General features: G+C 35.9%; 1 protein-coding gene across 3 annotated transcripts in view; it reads left to right on the top strand.

The window, feature by feature from the left end:
* The window catches only part of TMLHE (trimethyllysine hydroxylase, epsilon), a 64,416-nt gene that overhangs the window by 26,376 nt on the left and 21,135 nt on the right, over positions 1–16,905 (top strand). For 2 of the 3 annotated variants that reach the window (XM_061177992.1, XM_061177990.1), the window contains 4 exons: positions 7,084–7,260; positions 7,528–7,807; positions 9,411–9,530; positions 12,667–12,903. In XM_061177992.1, coding sequence (XP_061033975.1) covers positions 7,107–7,260; positions 7,528–7,807; positions 9,411–9,530; positions 12,667–12,903 — 791 coding nt within the window. In that variant the 5' untranslated portion in view covers positions 7,084–7,106. The remainder of the gene's footprint in view (positions 1–7,083; positions 7,261–7,527; positions 7,808–9,410; positions 9,531–12,666; positions 12,904–16,905) is intronic. The other variant, XM_061177991.1, reaches the window with a different exon arrangement.

The following is a 16,905-nucleotide window of genomic DNA, read 5'->3' as shown; positions in this document are numbered from 1 at the left end:
ATGAGGCAATGTTAAAGGGACACAGGAGCTAACTAAAAGAGCTTCTAATGGCCAATGCTGAAACAATTTGAGCAAGAAAATAAATAATGTAATATTGGATTATAACCAAAAGTATAAAATAAATATCCACGAATCCATGCTGATATAAATAAATGAATAAATGGGGAGAGTACATATAAATGTCCCATACAAAAGAATTCCAAATAATTTATGTAAATATTCCTCCTCCCCCAACTATGGAGGTGGATCTTAAGTCCCCAGTCCTAGAATGCAGGCTGCACTTAGTGATTTGCTGGCAAAGAATAGAATATGGAAGGAGGGTGGGGTAACTTAAGTAGAGAAATGTAGCAAACACTACCTTTGATAGCATGTACCAGTGATATGATGTGGTGAGAAGGGCACCTCACTTCTGTGGCTATCTTCCCAAAAACTTATAACCCCACTTTAACCATGATAAAAGCATCAGATAAACCCAAATTGTGGGACATTCTAACAAAATGCCTGACCAGTACCTCTCAAAACTGTCAAGGTCATCAAAAACAAGGAAAGTCACAGCCCAGAGGAGCCTAAGGAGACATGATGACTAAATGTAATGTGGGTCTTGGATGGGATCCTGGGACAGAAAAAAGACATTAGGGGAAAACTAATAAGATTCAAATAAATTATGGGATTTAATTAATAAATAATGTATCAATATTCATTCATCAATTGTGACGGATTTACCATACTAATGTATGATATTAGTAATAAGGGAAACTGGGCAAGGGCTATATGGGAACTCTTTGTATTTGCAACTTTTCTATAAAATTAAAATCATTCTAAAATTTAAAACAAATTTATTAACAGAGAGGTAGTGGAAACCTCAAGCCATAAGTTTCACTATGAAAGGGAATATGAGGTGGAGTGGTAGTGGAGGGGGATATTGTTTTAAGATGGAAGACATTGCAACATGTTCGCTGATGAGAATGATCCAGTAGGAGGGGAAAATTTGATGATGCAAAAGAGGGGGATAGAAAAATTTCAGAAGTGTAGTACCTGAGTAGGAAAGAGATAGGATCTGATTCATAAATGAGAGTGTTGGCCTTGATTAAGTGCACAGATATTTCAACCATAATAACAAGAAGGAAGGCAGAATATATGGGCACAGATGCATGTAAGTGGGTGGATGTGGAACATGGGTTTGTGGAGATTGTCTTCTAATTGCTTCCATATTCTCTTTGAAGGAGTAAGCAAGGTAATCAGTTGAAAGTGGGAAGGGAGAGGTGGTGTTGGCAGTTTGAGGAGAGAAGAGACTATGTATAATAGTGTTCTTGGAGAGTGAGTAAGTGATTTTACTAAGAAATTATGCAAGGACTGTTTGGCAGCGTTGAGTACTCATTTGATATTTTTGGTGATGATTTTAAAATGAAAGTAACCAATACAGTTTAAATTTTTTTCTCTAACAATGTTTAGCTGCTTGGCTGCAGGCACAGAGGAGGTGTGGACCTGAGTGTATCCGGGTCAGAGCTTTGTCAGGGAAGCATGGCAGAGGGAGATAGGGGGGCAAGGGAGTTAAGGGTGTTTGCAAGGAATTAATTAAAATGACGGATCATGGGAGGTGGGCCCTGTAAGGAGGGAATCGAAGACATTAAAGGAGGCAAGATGATGGATAACAAAAAGGAGCTTATGGTCAATGGATTGGAGCTTTTTGTGTAGTTGAAGGATTATTACAGTGAAGAGTGCCTGAATAATTGAGCTGGAAAAGGAACAACAGGTAGTCAGAGTATAGGGTGTTTGAAATGAAAATTATGAAGGTATTACAATTAATAATGATGAAGCTGCCAAGAATGATGACAGGGGAAGGGATGATGGGGTGACAGTAAAAGACAGTAAACTGATCTTCATTTATTTAAAAATAAAGCGACTCAGGAGATACATGATTAGAGTAATGAAGAAGTTTAGAGTTATATAGGATAGCATGAGCTTCAAAGCAGCAATGAGGCAACTATCCTACCAGGATTACTACAGCCTTGCCTTGCTCCCCTGATGGTCCAGAAACTACAGCAGTTTTTCCAAAGTTCAATCTGATTTTAGTACTCTGATTTTAAAAATCGCTTTATAGAGAGGCCCACTGTTAGAGATGATGATTGCCTGAAGGTGGCAGGAGAAAAGAGTGGAAATGGAGAGGTCAGGTGGATTTCAGAGTGATATAGGAGGCGGAAGTAACAAACCTTGGTGATTGATTAAATGTAGGTTACAAGAGAAATGAGTTGAGTCCTAAGTTTCTCTTCTGTATTGACATTTTGCCAAGACCTAATTAATAAACATTTGTTCAGTGTCAACTTTATACAGAACTGAGAACTTCTAGAGAACCAAAGATGGAAGACATAGTCCCTACCTTAATGTAAACATAAAACATAAAATGAGTAAATAAATATAAGAAGCATAAATAGCTTATGCCATATGCAAATGCAAATTAAATTGGTACATACCAACTACTTAATTTCAAAGAAAATGTAGGGTTAGTCAAGGAAGCTTCCTTGAATTAAATTAATTTTTAGCTAGATTTTGAAAGAAAAGATGGTCATTTAATTAGAGGAGCCTGTAATTTTAAGGAGAAAAATGGCAAGAGCAGAGGTAATAATGAATTCCAGCCATGGAAAGGACAGTAAGCATACCAACTTGACTAAAATGAAGGGGATTTTTTGGAGCTTTTTAAGATATGAGTCCATCCCCATAGTACAAATTATTCCACTAGTGTACAGTATGTGCCTGGCAACTTCTCACCCATCTAATAGGGCAGGAGAAGATCATTCATAGTTTTGACGACAGGATCATTCTCATTTCTGAATGAGCAAGTACCGGGAGCCAGGCGTTGTGATAAATGCGAAGCATGCAGTGATGGAGAAGACACATTCCCTATCCTCAAGGTACCATCTTATGGCAAAAACAAACACACAGACAGTTATAAAACAGTGTGATAAATGCTTTTAGACAGCATATGGAGTGCTATAAGAACAAAGAGGAGAGTTACCTAACCCAAACTAAAGAGTTATAAATGACTGCCTACAGGATTTGAGCAGAGTCATGAATATTTAAATATGAATTAGGCAAGGGAAAAAGGGTGAGAAGGTAAGGATGAATGTTCTGGTCAGAGGGAACTGCATGTGCAAGAGCTTGAAGGTTATAGTTTGTCAAAACCCTGGATTACCTCAGTGTAATGACCAATCTGAATGAGGGTTGGTGGTACTTAATCACTTTTATCACTCTAAGGGAGTGGTTCTCAATATTTTTAGTTTATGAATCTCATAGAAATTCTGTTGCAAGCTATGGATCCTCTCCATAGAAAAACACAGAACTACACACACACATACACACACACACACACACACACACACACACACAGTTTTACATATCATTCTATGGATCCTAGGTCAAGAACTCCAACTTCAGATCACCACCAAATAATAGCCCCATTCCACAGTATCAGCAGTTGTTATATCAGAGACTCTTTCAATTAACTTCAGTGTCTGGATTTTCAAGCATTCAGCACCAACTTTTGACTCATAACTAGAAGATGTTATAGGTACATGGAGGTGATGCCCCAGTGGTCCACTCCGCTTCTCTCCCAAGGCTGTTAGAAGGGAAAGGCATTTCCTCCCAGGTAATAAGCTACCTACTAGCAGCATGCCTGACTTAAACAATAGGATTTCTTGTAATACTCTTCTCAGACAGTTTGTATGGACTGCATGGGTCACTCTTTTCTGTTTCTATATGTATCTCAGGGTTTTTTGTTGAAAATCTGGACATTTTAGGTAATACAGAAACTGATTTCTGACCTCACAGGGGGATTGTTGCTGTGTGTGTGTTTTGTTTATTTGTTATTGACTTCTCTGGAGTAATTCGTTTTTATTTATTTTTAACTGTGGCTTCTGGGTATCACAGTGGGGTCAGCATAACTCAGTGGTCCTCAACTGGGGGGATTTTGCCACCACAGGAGACACTTGACAATGTCTGGGAACATTTTTAGTTGTCACAACTGACGAGGAGGATGCTTCTAGCATCTAGTGGGTGGAGACTAGGGATGCTGTTAAGCATCCTACAATGCACAAGACAGTGCCCTGCAACAAAAAATTATCTAGCCCTAGATGTCCATAGTACCAAGGTTTGAGAAACCCTGGTATAGTTTAGTGGCCAGCTAACAATTGGTCAGAGGTTAAGCTAAAAACCTTAAGCCAGTAAGGCTTCCACCTTTTGCCAATGGATGTGTGTGTGGATTGGGGCACACAAAGTTTAGGCTGTTTATAAGTCTGCCCAGGCTTTCAGTTTCTGCCATTCTTCACATGTCTCCATTGTGCCTCACATTCCTCCAGGGACATGTAGATAACTAGGGACCTTTCCAATCTCTCCTTATTGTGCACACAGCCCTGCATGTGTGCACAACCTTACCAAACACAGGGGATGTGAGGGGGCTTTCCAAGGCCCACTATAGCTGTCTCATTCCCTTGATCCCCCTGATAGATTTCTGGCTGTTCTGCAGATCTATTGCTTGTCCCAACCAGTATGCCTTCCTTGATTGTTTTCAACACCCAGGGGCATGGAGTTTTAACGTGCTCTGCTCCAAATCAATTTAGTCCCCTTCAGCAGCAAAGCTGCTGGCTTTCTTGGCTTGCCTGCCCTGGTAGAACTATTGCTGATGGAGCTGGTGGGGGTGGGGTAGGGAGTGGAAGCACCCCAAGCTAAAACACACAGATTCCCACTGTTCTTACCCAAGGTTCAATAGTTTTTCTTGACTAAATGCTTCTTAATTTGTTGTAAGCCTTTGGTCAATTTCCAGGTCCTAAAGTGGTTGTTATTGGTAATTTTGTCTAGTTTTATCATTGTTATTGGGGGAGAGGATTTTCCAAGCTCCTTACTCTGCCTTTCCTGAAGTCTCACCTTCAGAGATTCTCAAGACTACACTTTGGGAAACACTAGCATAGGACTTTGGGGTTGGACAACTTGAGTTCACGTCCTAGGTTCACCACCTAATGATTATATGATCTTACAAAGTTATTTAACATCTCTGAGCTTTAGTTTCCTGTACTTAAAGTGAGAATGATAACACTGTACAAAGTTAATTTGAGGAGTACAGATATACTGCATTTTTTAACTGTTTATTAGGATCTCATTGTAGATACACCACAGTTTATTCAGCTATTCCTCGACTTCCCCCACTGACAGACATTTAGTCTTATTTTCTAATTATTTTGCTATTATAAACAAAACTATTATGAATATCCTTGTGCATACCTCTTCATATGTGACGGTTTCTATAAGGTAAGTACTGAGAGGTAAATTTCTGGGTCAAGCAATAAATATACATATCTTTTATTATTTTCATAGAAACTTCCAGATTGCCATTCAGTGTGTCTTCACCAATTTATACTCACATTACCAATGTTTGAGAGTATGCATTTCTCCACATCTTTTGAAAACACATGTTTTAATCAAACTTTAAAATTTTTGTCACTCTGATGGATAAAAAATGATATCTTAATACCCATTTCTCTGATTACTACTAAGGTTAGAAGAGTTCATGTGTTTACTGGTCATTTCTGGTGACTTTCCTATTGATATCCTTTGGTCATTTTTCTATTGAGTTTTTATCTTAATGATCACAAGGATTTATTCTATATCCTGGGTATTAACCCTTTTATGTTAAAAAGATCTTTCCTGTTACTTGTCTTTTAACTTTGTTTTTTTACATTGTTTGCAAAACAGAAGGTTTTTATTTTCATATACACAAATTATCTTTTATGCTTTTTGTGTCATATTAAAAAGGCTTTTCCTACCTCAGAGTTGTCAATATATAATAGTTTTATTTTTTATATTTTACTCTATCAGTAGTTTACTGTTGAGGCTGACGTGACTCTAGAATCAATTTTTCAAGATTCATTTTTCCAAAACTAGTTATTGAGTAATCTACCTTTTCACCACTATTACAAAATACCACCTTTAACATATACCATATTTTCATGTACAGTTGAGTCTGTTTTGAGACTCTATTCTGTCCCCTTGATCTGTTAGTCCATTCTGCATGAATATCATACTTTTTAAATGACTATAGCTTTATAATACATTTTTATATCTAGTAAGACTTCCCCTCCATGCCTTTCTTTTTCTTTCTCAAAATTGTTACTTTATTAATTCTGAGTATGATTCTTGGAATTAGCCTGTCCAGTACATGAAAATTTTCACTGGGATTTGGATTGGAAGTACATGGAGTTCTGTGTATTAATTTGTGGGAGAATTCCTATCTTTTCATTATTGAATCTGCCCATCTGTGCGCATATTTCTCCATTCAAGTTTCCTTCAAGTCTTTCAGGATAGTTTTATAGATTTCTCCATAGTAGTCTTCCACATTTTCATTTTTTTCCCAGACACTTTATAGTTTTTGTTCCTCTTATAAATTTGAACTCCTTTTTATTTACCTTGTCTAAATGAATAACCTGATGTATAAGAAAGTTTGATTTTTTGCTAACTTTTTATTTTGATACATCTTCAAACTAACAGAAAAGTTGCAAGAATGGTACAAGGACCTCCTTTATGTCCTCTATCCATGTCTTCTTTTTATATACTTGAATGGCTTCATTTTCCAAATTTAGAACTCTGATCTGTTTTGAGTTTATCATGGACACCCAGTGACAATATGAGGTATGGACTCAATTTTATCTTTTTGCAAATGATTATCAGTTGTCCCAACACCGTTTATTTAAAAATTCATATTTTCCACAGTGATTACACCTGCCAGTTTTTACATACCAAATTTCTATATGCATTCATGTATATTTTTGGACTTTTTATACTCTTCTGTTGTTTTATCTGCCTTTTCCTATACCAACATCACACTGTTTTAATCATTAGAAGTTCTATACTATGTTTTAATATCTAGTAGGGGGCTAGTGTCCCCCTCATTGCTCTTGCTTATTTCTTGGTAGAAGACTTTTTGAAGGAAGTTCTCTGGGTCCTGATTTTTTAGTTTTTCTAAATAAATATTTATTTTTACAAAATAAATAATGTAAAATAATATAATAATATAAAAGAGTGTGATCTTTTCCTTAGAACTGCAATATGCTAACACCGTGATGCGCTTCGATTATGTCTGGCTTCGAGACCACTGCCGCTCAGCATCTTGCTACAACTCTAAGACTCACCAGCGCAGCCTAGACACTGCCAGTGTGGATTTATGTATCCAGCCAAAGACCATTCGTCTGGATGAGACCACACTCTTTTTCACTTGTGAGTGGACAGGAGACTTGGTCTTCTTTGGGGTACTCTTTTAAAGAACAATTGTTTTACAAAAAATGGTTTGCCCCTTTCCAAAACAGGGTATTCTTTTAGTTACTCTTTGTTTTTCCTTTCTTTGGAAGCATTTATTTTTGAACCTTTTATTTTTCTTCTTAAATAAAATTGCTCTAATCTACAGCTGACATCATTCTTAACCAGTAAATTATTGGCAGTATTTATAATTATTATTTTTAATGCCTTTTATTTTTCCCTTAAAAGGGCCAGATGGTCATGTGACTAGATATGATTTGGATTGGCTGGTGAAAAACAGCTATGAAGGGCAGAAACAAAAGGTCATCCAGCCTAGAATCTTATGGAATGCTGAAATCTACCAGCAAGCCCAAGTTCCATCTGTAGATTTCCAGAGCTTCTTAGAAACCAAGGAGGGACTGAAGAACTTTCTACAAAACTTTCTGCTCTATGGAATTGCTTTTGTAGAAAATGTCCCTCCTACTCAGGAACACACAGAGAAGTTGGCAGAAAGGATCAGCTTGATCAGGTAAGTCATTAGTTTCCTGATACCTGCAGAAATTAATTTCCAGTGACAGGTATGGTCACCCTCGTTTTTCCAGAATATTTTGTGGCCTGAATAACGGGATTCCCATTTATAGTGCTTTATTTGAAGCCCAGATTTCTAATCTCTAAAGACACTTACATGTTAAATATGGTGAAGACTTCAAAGTCATGGTATTTTTTTCGAGCCCAGTGATGCTCAAAGTAGGAGTTAGTCATTGTACACTAGAAAGAGCACTAACTGTGAGTAAAGAAAACCAGATAGTAGTCTGAGTTCTACCATCAAGCAGTTGGGTAAACATAGACAACTGCATAACACACACACCCCTACCCTCAATCCCCACCCCCGCCGCCCCAGTAACCTCTATTTTCCTATCTGATCAGTAACAGGATTGAATAAGATGGTGTCTAAAGATCATCTGCTTTTGACCTTCTATTATTCCTAAGGCTTAATTCAGAGCCTGGTTGTTAATACTACTGCCTTATACTGTATAGCATTTAACCAGCATATTCAAATCCGTTATTTTCATTGGTCATTATAGTAATCCTGATAAGTGTGTATTTTATCTCCTGTTCTACTGATGAGGCTCTTGAGGCTCAAATGTATTAAGTGGCTTGCCCAGGACTGCTCTGCTTGTAAGCAGTAGAACTGGGATTCAGATAGCTCAGGTTTCCTGATCCTAAATACAATGTTCTTTCCATTGCATTTCTAGGTAGTATATAGATTTATCTTCTGTAGTATTAAATGTGATGTAAACCAACTTTGTTTTAATTAGTACTTTCCTTTTATTTCATAAGAGCCAGATATAGCTCATTGTGTAGCAGACAGTATGCTGGGTCATTTGCCCTATCCTAGTAGAGCATAATTAACATTTGTGAACCATTCAGTTTCAAACACAGTTTGAGAACTTTCAAGTAAAAAAGCTGTGCTAGTAGGCAATAAATTGACAGGGCTTTAGAGGTTATAGTTCAAAAGGAAGGCCATTTCCTGTTTGGATTTTGAGGGTTCAGAGAATAAGATGAACTCTGAAAGCTAAAGAATTAAAGTGACCTTTAGTCAGATCTGAGCCTACTAGGAAAATAACTATGAAATCAAAACCCATGATGTTATTGTATCTCTCCTCAAGGAGAGATACAATAACAGTGATACAGCAACTCTCACTAAATACTTGCTAATATAAACTATCCTTTCTCTTTTTCTTATTCCTCCATGTCTAAAAGATGGGTGAAGATCTACATTAATCACTTCTAAAAGCAGCTACCCAAAAACATCTTTTTCTATGTGAGGAAGGTGAGTGCAGGACAGAAGTTTGAGTGTGAAAGCTATTAAAAGTAGATACATAAACAGAGTGGGGTGATTCCCTAAGCTTTCAAACTATATTATCCTTTCACCCTTTTCCCCCCAGCTTCCTAGAATATTACTCAGTGGAGGAATTGTTTAGACTGGTGATGTGTTAAACTGTCATATTTACCTTATAGATGGAAATCTGGAGCCAAACAATCTATTGTTATTTGTGAATAATTAAAGAAAGTATTGGAAGGAGTTTTGAATGATAAGAATGAAAGGTTTCCTATACTTCATTTGACAGAGAAACCATCTATGGGAGGATGTGGTATTTCACTTCAGACTTCTCCAGGGGTGACACTGCATACACCAAGCTAGCTCTGGATCGGCACACTGACACTACCTATTTTCAAGAGCCCTGTGGGTAGGTGGATTAGAATTTTCCAAAGTGGGATCATTACGTGTGATGGTCTTGAATAGTTTCTTAATCATTCTCTGTTTTATTTGAACCAAGATCATATCTGCTGCTGCTTATTTGTATGACTGTTTCTTTTCTCCTTAGAAACATGATCATTTTTAAACACCCTAGCTCAGTCTTCTTTAGACTTATAGGAATAAAATTTTTGAAATGATTGAAAATCTACCTTACTACATAAATGGATGTAAATTTTGTTTAATTTACATTTTTTCTCAAAGTAATTACAAATAACTTACCAAAAATGTATTGATTAACCATTAGTTTGGGAATTTGTACAGTTTTTCATATTTAGTTGTTATATTGCAAAGGGTTCAATCTTCCAAACACAGCTACTTTGGGTATGGTAGTAAGAGGAATTTAAATCCAATTTACAAGAAGTTGGAGAGGAGGAATGAATGAAAAATAACCTTCTCACATGGACTCAGAAGCTATTGAGTCAAAGATAACGTATACCATACTTTTTTCCAGCTTTATTGAGATATAATTGACATATGACATTGTGTAACTATAAGGTGTACAATGTGTTGATTTGATATGGTCATATACTGTAATATTATTACCAGTAGCTAACAGAGAGTAGATCTTAAATCTTCTCACCACAGAAAAGAAATAGTAATTATTTGACATGATGCATTGATTTCCTTTAAGGGTTTGGAGCCTAAGAATATTTGGTTCAGAGGAGGAAGAATAAAGCATCTTTTTGACATCCTGCTCAATGTTATCGATATACAAAAAGCCCTGCATCCTCATTCTACAGGATACAGAAGGAAGAATATGAGGAAATGGGATGAGGAACAGTTGGACAGGGGTTGAGGTTCAAATATTGACTAGCTCTTTTCTCTCTGACCACTACCAGAGATACACAGTTGTCTGTGCCTTTAATTTAACCCTTTCTAATCAATGGCAAGGACCAAGTACATTAGCAGTCTAATGAGAACGGTTAAGAGTTCAGGCTATGGCATCAACCAGACCTGGATTTGTATCCCACCTGGAACATAGGTTAGCTTTGTGATCTTGGAAAATAACTTAACCTCTCTATGCCTCAGTTTCTTCATCTGTAGAATGGGACTAGTAATAAAACCTGTCCATTTGTATTGCTTAGGGATTAAGTTACATGATGTATTTAAAGCACTTGGCATACTTCCTAGAACATAATAAATGTTCAGTAAATACTAGCTATTATTATTATCATTTTAGCCATTGTCATCATCATCATCATCATTGTTATATGCCTTATGCTTTCTAAAGCTACCTTTGCTCAGGATCTCATCCTTTCCAACCTCCGTGGGGATTTCTCTCTCCTGTATCTTGAGCCTTCCATACATATTGACTCCTTCCTATCAGCTTCTCATTTCTTGAATCTCTACTTTTGTACACTTCCTTTGCTCTATCTCCTTCTAGTTACAGCCCCGCCTTACTCCTCACCTTCACAGCTAAACTTATTAAAATAATTGTCTACATTCAGTGTCTTTTCATTCTCACTTCTCATTCACTCTTCAAACCTGTAGTCAGCTAGTTTATCCACCCCCCTCCCAATTAAAATTAATCTCTCCAAAGTCACCAGCAACTAACTTATTGCCATACCCAGTGTGTACCTTTCAGTCTTCATCTTATTTGACCCCTGGGGCCATTAACCACTACCTCTTCTTAAATATCCTTTCTTTTCTAGTTTTCCTTCTATATCTATAGCCATTTTTCCTCAGTCTCCTGTGCCAGCTTATTTTCCTTTGTCCATGTCGTAAATATTGTTGTTTCTCAAGGTTTTCTCCTTCTCCCTCTTTTCTTACTTGAAATGATCTCTCCAAATGACTTCTTCCATGCTCTTGGCTTTAGCTATCACCTACAGACAACTACAAAATCTACCTCTCTTCTAAGGTAAACATCTTCAACTGGCTGCTAAGTAATCCTAACCTAGAAATTTCACAGAAAGGTCAACATAGCCAGAACTGACCTTTCTCATTTTAATTATATTTACCCTAGGTTCTCCTTGATTTTATTCCTTCTCTCTTTATTTATGTTTATTACTTATTTTACTTTGTTGTTTACTTTTCCTTATTTTTGCTTTTTTCCTAAATTACTATTAATTTTATTTTCCCCTTGTTAATTTGAAATTTTTACTTTAGTTTTCCAGTCCATTAATAGTTGCATTTCCTTTTCCTGTTAAATTTTCAGCCATATATAACTCAACTATTTCAACATGTCCTTAAACTGAACTACTTCCTCAAGCCCTCTCACCCCCTTATTATCATCCAATTATGCATCTGCCTGCGTTCTCTTGACAGATGGCATTATTATTTGTCAGGTTGTCCAGGTGAAAAACCTGCAGTCATTCTAGATATTTGCCTGTTCTTCGTCCTCCGTCATGTTGCTTAGGTGTGTCCTCTTTTCTATAAAACCCTTCTCTAAGCTCAAGCCCTCAGTATTTTTCTCTGCTATTTCAGTTATCCAAGTTGTTTTCCATGTTTTTTGTCATCTTGCTTCCCACCAGTTCATCTCCCATCTCAGTTTAAACTCCTTGTTGTTTTACGTTGATATCTTTGGTCATACTTTTTTTTTTTTTTTTGCCTGGAATGCCCTCTCCTCACCTCAATCTCATTTCAGCCCAACTCTTGCTCATTCTTTAAGACTAAGCAAAACCATTCTCATCCACCTCCAAAAACATTTCTCTATACAACACACCACTACAATAATTTCCTCTGTTTATGGCCCCACTGTATCTTGTATACAACTTTATTATAGTGCCTGTTGGTACTTACTTGCTTCATCTCTTCTTAGTAGACTGGCCTTCTTTAAAACAGAGACTATACCTTATTCAGGACAGTATTCCCTGGGTCTGTCACATATAGCCATCAATACATGTTAAATATGCTTAGGAGGAACCTGTAGTGGCATTAATATTTCAAAGCACAAAAAAGTACAGCTGGCTATGAAGGGAAGACAATTGGGAAATGAGATTTATTTCTTAGTGAAAAGAAAATGATACAAGTGGAGTCAATAATCATTTCATATATTTTTTTCTAAAATTTTGATATATTCTCTTTTCTCCACTGAACAGAATAATTTAATTTTTCCCCCTCTTTAGCATTCAAGTGTTTCACTGTCTTAAGCATGAAGGAACAGGTGGCAGGACACTGCTAGTAGATGGATTCTATGCAGCAGAACAGGTACTTCAGAAGGCACCTGAGGAATTTGAACTCCTCAGCAAAGTGCCATTGAAGCATGAATATATTGAAAATGTTGGAGAATGTCACAACCACATGATTGGGGTAGGGCCAGTCTTAAATATCTACCCGTGGAATAAAGAGCTCTATATGATCAGGTGAGTACCAAAGAACTATCTCTAAGTGTAATGTATTTGTCAGATATTAGTCTTCTAATGTAATGAAAATTCCTAATATCCTATGTCTGTCACATTTTAATATTGCTATTGTATAGCTTTCTATTAGTACAATTTCCATTCTTATTATCATTCCCATGGAATAATAAACAGGCCAACAGACAAGGAATGCTAGATTGGAGGGGGCAGATATTTCACATAGCATTTAAAAATGAAAACATTTTAAAACAAAAAACAGTTATTAAATTGTGCTCAGTCACCAAATAGCTAGGGTACCCAAAGGCATGATAACAACAACATTTGACTGTTGCCCAGATTTATGCAAATCTCCTGACCTGTGTATATCCAATAGTCTACTAGGTATTGCCACCTAGTATCTTGTAGGATCATAAAGCACAGTTTATTCAAAACTGAACTCATCATCTCCACTCATTTCAAGCCTTCTCCTTCACACCGAATTGTGAGGATAAAAATAAATTGTTGCCCCTGTCTTTGCCCCTGGATTGTAGTAGGAGCTACGTAAATACTAAATCACTTCCCTGGGATAAGGTCCACTGGAAAACTCTCCCTCAGTCATTCTTATATCTCAATTGCCTAGAACAATGAGTAGGTGCTCAATATTTTCCCCAACATATTATTACGAACATTTTTCTTAATACAGAAAAGTTGAAAAGCATTTACAAGAAAACTCATATACCTACCACCTAGATTCTACCATTGAAATATTACTATACTTACTTTATTACCTATCTATCATCTTTCTATCCCTCTGTTTATCTATCAATTAATCTTATTTTTGATACATTGGAAAGTACATTGCAGATATGAGTATATGTCCCCCTAATATACTTCAACATTTATAACCTTAAGTCTAAAGTTCAATATTTGTTTACAGATCTTTAATTTTGATATAAAATATACATACAGTGATGTTATAAATATTGAATATACACTTGCTGAGTTTTGAAAAATGCATACACCTATGTAACCCAAACCCCTATCAAGATATCGAATATTACCATCACTACAGAAAGTAACTTTATTCCCCTTCTCAGTCCAACCCTGCACATACACTGAGAGGAAAACCCTGTTTTGATTTTTTACCACCATAGATTAGTTTTGCCTGTTCTAGAAATTCATATCATGGAACAAATCCATTCTTTTATGAATAAACACCTGGGCTGTTTCCTGTTGGGGTTATTATGAATAAAGCTTCCATGAATGTTCATGTAAAAGTATCTTTGTAGATATGTGTTTTCATTTCACTCAGATAAATACCTAAGAATGGAACTGCTGGATCATAGAGTAGATGACTTTTTAGTTTCATTAGCAACTGCCAGAACTTTTACTAAAGTACTTGTTCCATTTTACATGGACATCAACAGTGTATGAAAGTTGTACCCACTCCACATCCTTGTTAATACTTGGTGGTGTCAGTCTTATTAATTTTAGCCATTATACTGGGTATCTCCTTGGGGTTCTAATTTGCATTTTTTGGTGACTGATGATGTTGAATATCTTTCCATGTGCATGTTGACCATTCATATATTTTCTTTTGCTAAGTATCTAGTTAGATCTTTTGCCCATTTTTTCACTGGATTGTCTTTTCATTATTGAGTTGTAGGAGTTCTTTATATACCCTGGTTACCAGTTCTTACCTGATATGTTTTAGGAATATTTTCTTCTAGTCTGTGGCTTACCTATTTATTTTTTTAACCGTGATGTTTGATAAGCAGAAAATTTTAATTTTAATGAAATGTAGTTGATCAGTTTTTTCCTTAATGATCATTGAATCTGTGACCTGCATAAGAAATCATTGACTACCCCCATGACATAATGATATTCTCCTATGTTTTCTAAAGGTGTTATGGTTTTATCTTTTACATCTAAGTCAGTTATCTATCTCAAACTAATTTTTTACATGTTGTGAGGTAAAGGTAGAAGTTCCTGTTTTATACACATGGATACTCAGGTGTTATAGCACCACTTGTTGAAAAGACCTTCCTTTCCCCCATTGCATTACCTTTGCAACTCTGTCAAAAATCAAATGACCATATAAGTGTGAGTTTGTTTCTGGACCCTCTGTTTGGTTCCATTATCTATTTGTGGATCTTTATGACAGCTCCACACAGTCTTGGCTACTGCAGGTTTATAGTAATTCTTGAAGTCAGGTAATATGTTTGTCAACTTTGTTATTTTTCAAGATTATTTTGGATATTCTAGGTCAGGGGTCTACACACTTTTCTGTAAAGGGCCAAATAGTAAATATTTTAGGCCTTGTAGGCCGTATGGTCTCTATTGCAACTGCTCAATACTGTGTGGAAGCACAACAGCAGCCATAGACAATACGTAAATGAATGGGTGTAGCTGTGTTCCAATAAAACATTATTTACAAAAACAGGCAGGAGGCTGGGTTTGGCCCACAGACCATAGTTTGCCAGCCTTAGTTCTAGGTTCTTTATATTTTCATATAAATTTTAAAATCAGCTTTTCAATGTTTAGGAAAAAGCCTGTTAGGATTATGATTGAGATTGCTTTGAATCTATAGATCATTTTGGTGACAACTGACAAACTAACAGCTTTGAGTCTTCCAATCCATGAACCTGATCTTTCTATATATTCAGTCTTATTTAATTTCTCTCATCAGTGTTTTATATTATTGAAGATAGAGATCTTGTATATCTTTTGTTTATTTTATTTCTAAGTATATTTATGTTTTGATGGTATTATAAAATAAAATTTTAATATTTTCCAATTGTTTGCTGCCATTATATAAAAACAATTTATTTCTCTTTAAATTAGCATTTTATTCTATAGCCCTGCTAAAGTCATTCATTAGTCCTGAGAAGTTTTTATTTTTTAGGTTTCTTGGAATTTTCTATATAGACAATCATGTTGTAGGGACAGTTTTATTCTTTCCTTTCCAATCTATATGCTTATTTATTTGTTTTTATTATATTATTGCATTGGCTAGCACTCCACTATTATGTTAAATAAGAGTGGCAAGAACAGACATCTTTAGGATGAAAGTGTTCACTATTTTGCCATGTATGACATTAGCTGTAAGGGTTTAGTGATGTCTTTTATCAGATTAAGGAATTTCCCTTCCAAGTTTGCTGAGAGTTTTTTTTTAACCATAAATGGGTATTACATTTTGATAAATGTTTTATCTTCATTGAAATAATCATACTATTTTTCTTCTTTATTCTGTTAATATGGCAAATTACATTAATTTATTTTCAAATGTTAAACCAACCTTGCACTCCTAAGATAAACTGTACTTGATCATAATTTACGACTATACACACACACACACATATATATGTATATGTGTGTGTGTGCATGTGTATGGACCCAGTCAAGAGATAGATACTACATGGTAGGTTAAACGGAAAGTTTAATATAAAGAATTAGGAACTAGGATAAAAGAGTGACTATGAGACATGAGGAAATTAATGTATATAATATTCTTTCAGAGCAGCTACAGTGTCATTGCATTTTAAACACAATGCTTTGCCATCTAATTTGATAACAAAATAATCCATACTCCTCTGTGCCTTAAACACGTGACACTTAAGTCCACTTTTCTCTTTCGTTGTTCCAACATTATGGGTATGCACTGGTAATAAAAAAAATTTTTAATATTATGGAATGACAGTATGTAACATTCAAAATGCTGGTAGTAATAACTGTATCACCACAATTTGTAATGTGCTGAGCAGTGGTGCAAAATGATGAGAGCACCACATATGTCTCTGTTGCTACTACTCAACTCTGCCACTGTAGTATGGAAGCCACCATAGACATATAAGTGAATACATGTGGCCATGTTCCAATAAAACTCTGTTTCTGGACACTGAAAGTTGAAATTCGTATAGTTTTCATGCATCACAAAATTTAAAAAAAAGATATGAGGAAATTCATTATAGTACCCTAGGGCTGAGGCAGAGTATCCAAGGAAGAATAAACATGGAAGAGGTTCAG

Source organism: Eubalaena glacialis, chromosome X (genome assembly GCF_028564815.1).
Source record: "Eubalaena glacialis isolate mEubGla1 chromosome X, mEubGla1.1.hap2.+ XY, whole genome shotgun sequence".
NCBI classification, from domain to species: Eukaryota; Metazoa; Chordata; class Mammalia; order Artiodactyla; family Balaenidae; genus Eubalaena; species Eubalaena glacialis.
Note: the sequence above shows the minus strand (reverse complement) of the source record. Positions and strands in the feature narration are given on the sequence as shown.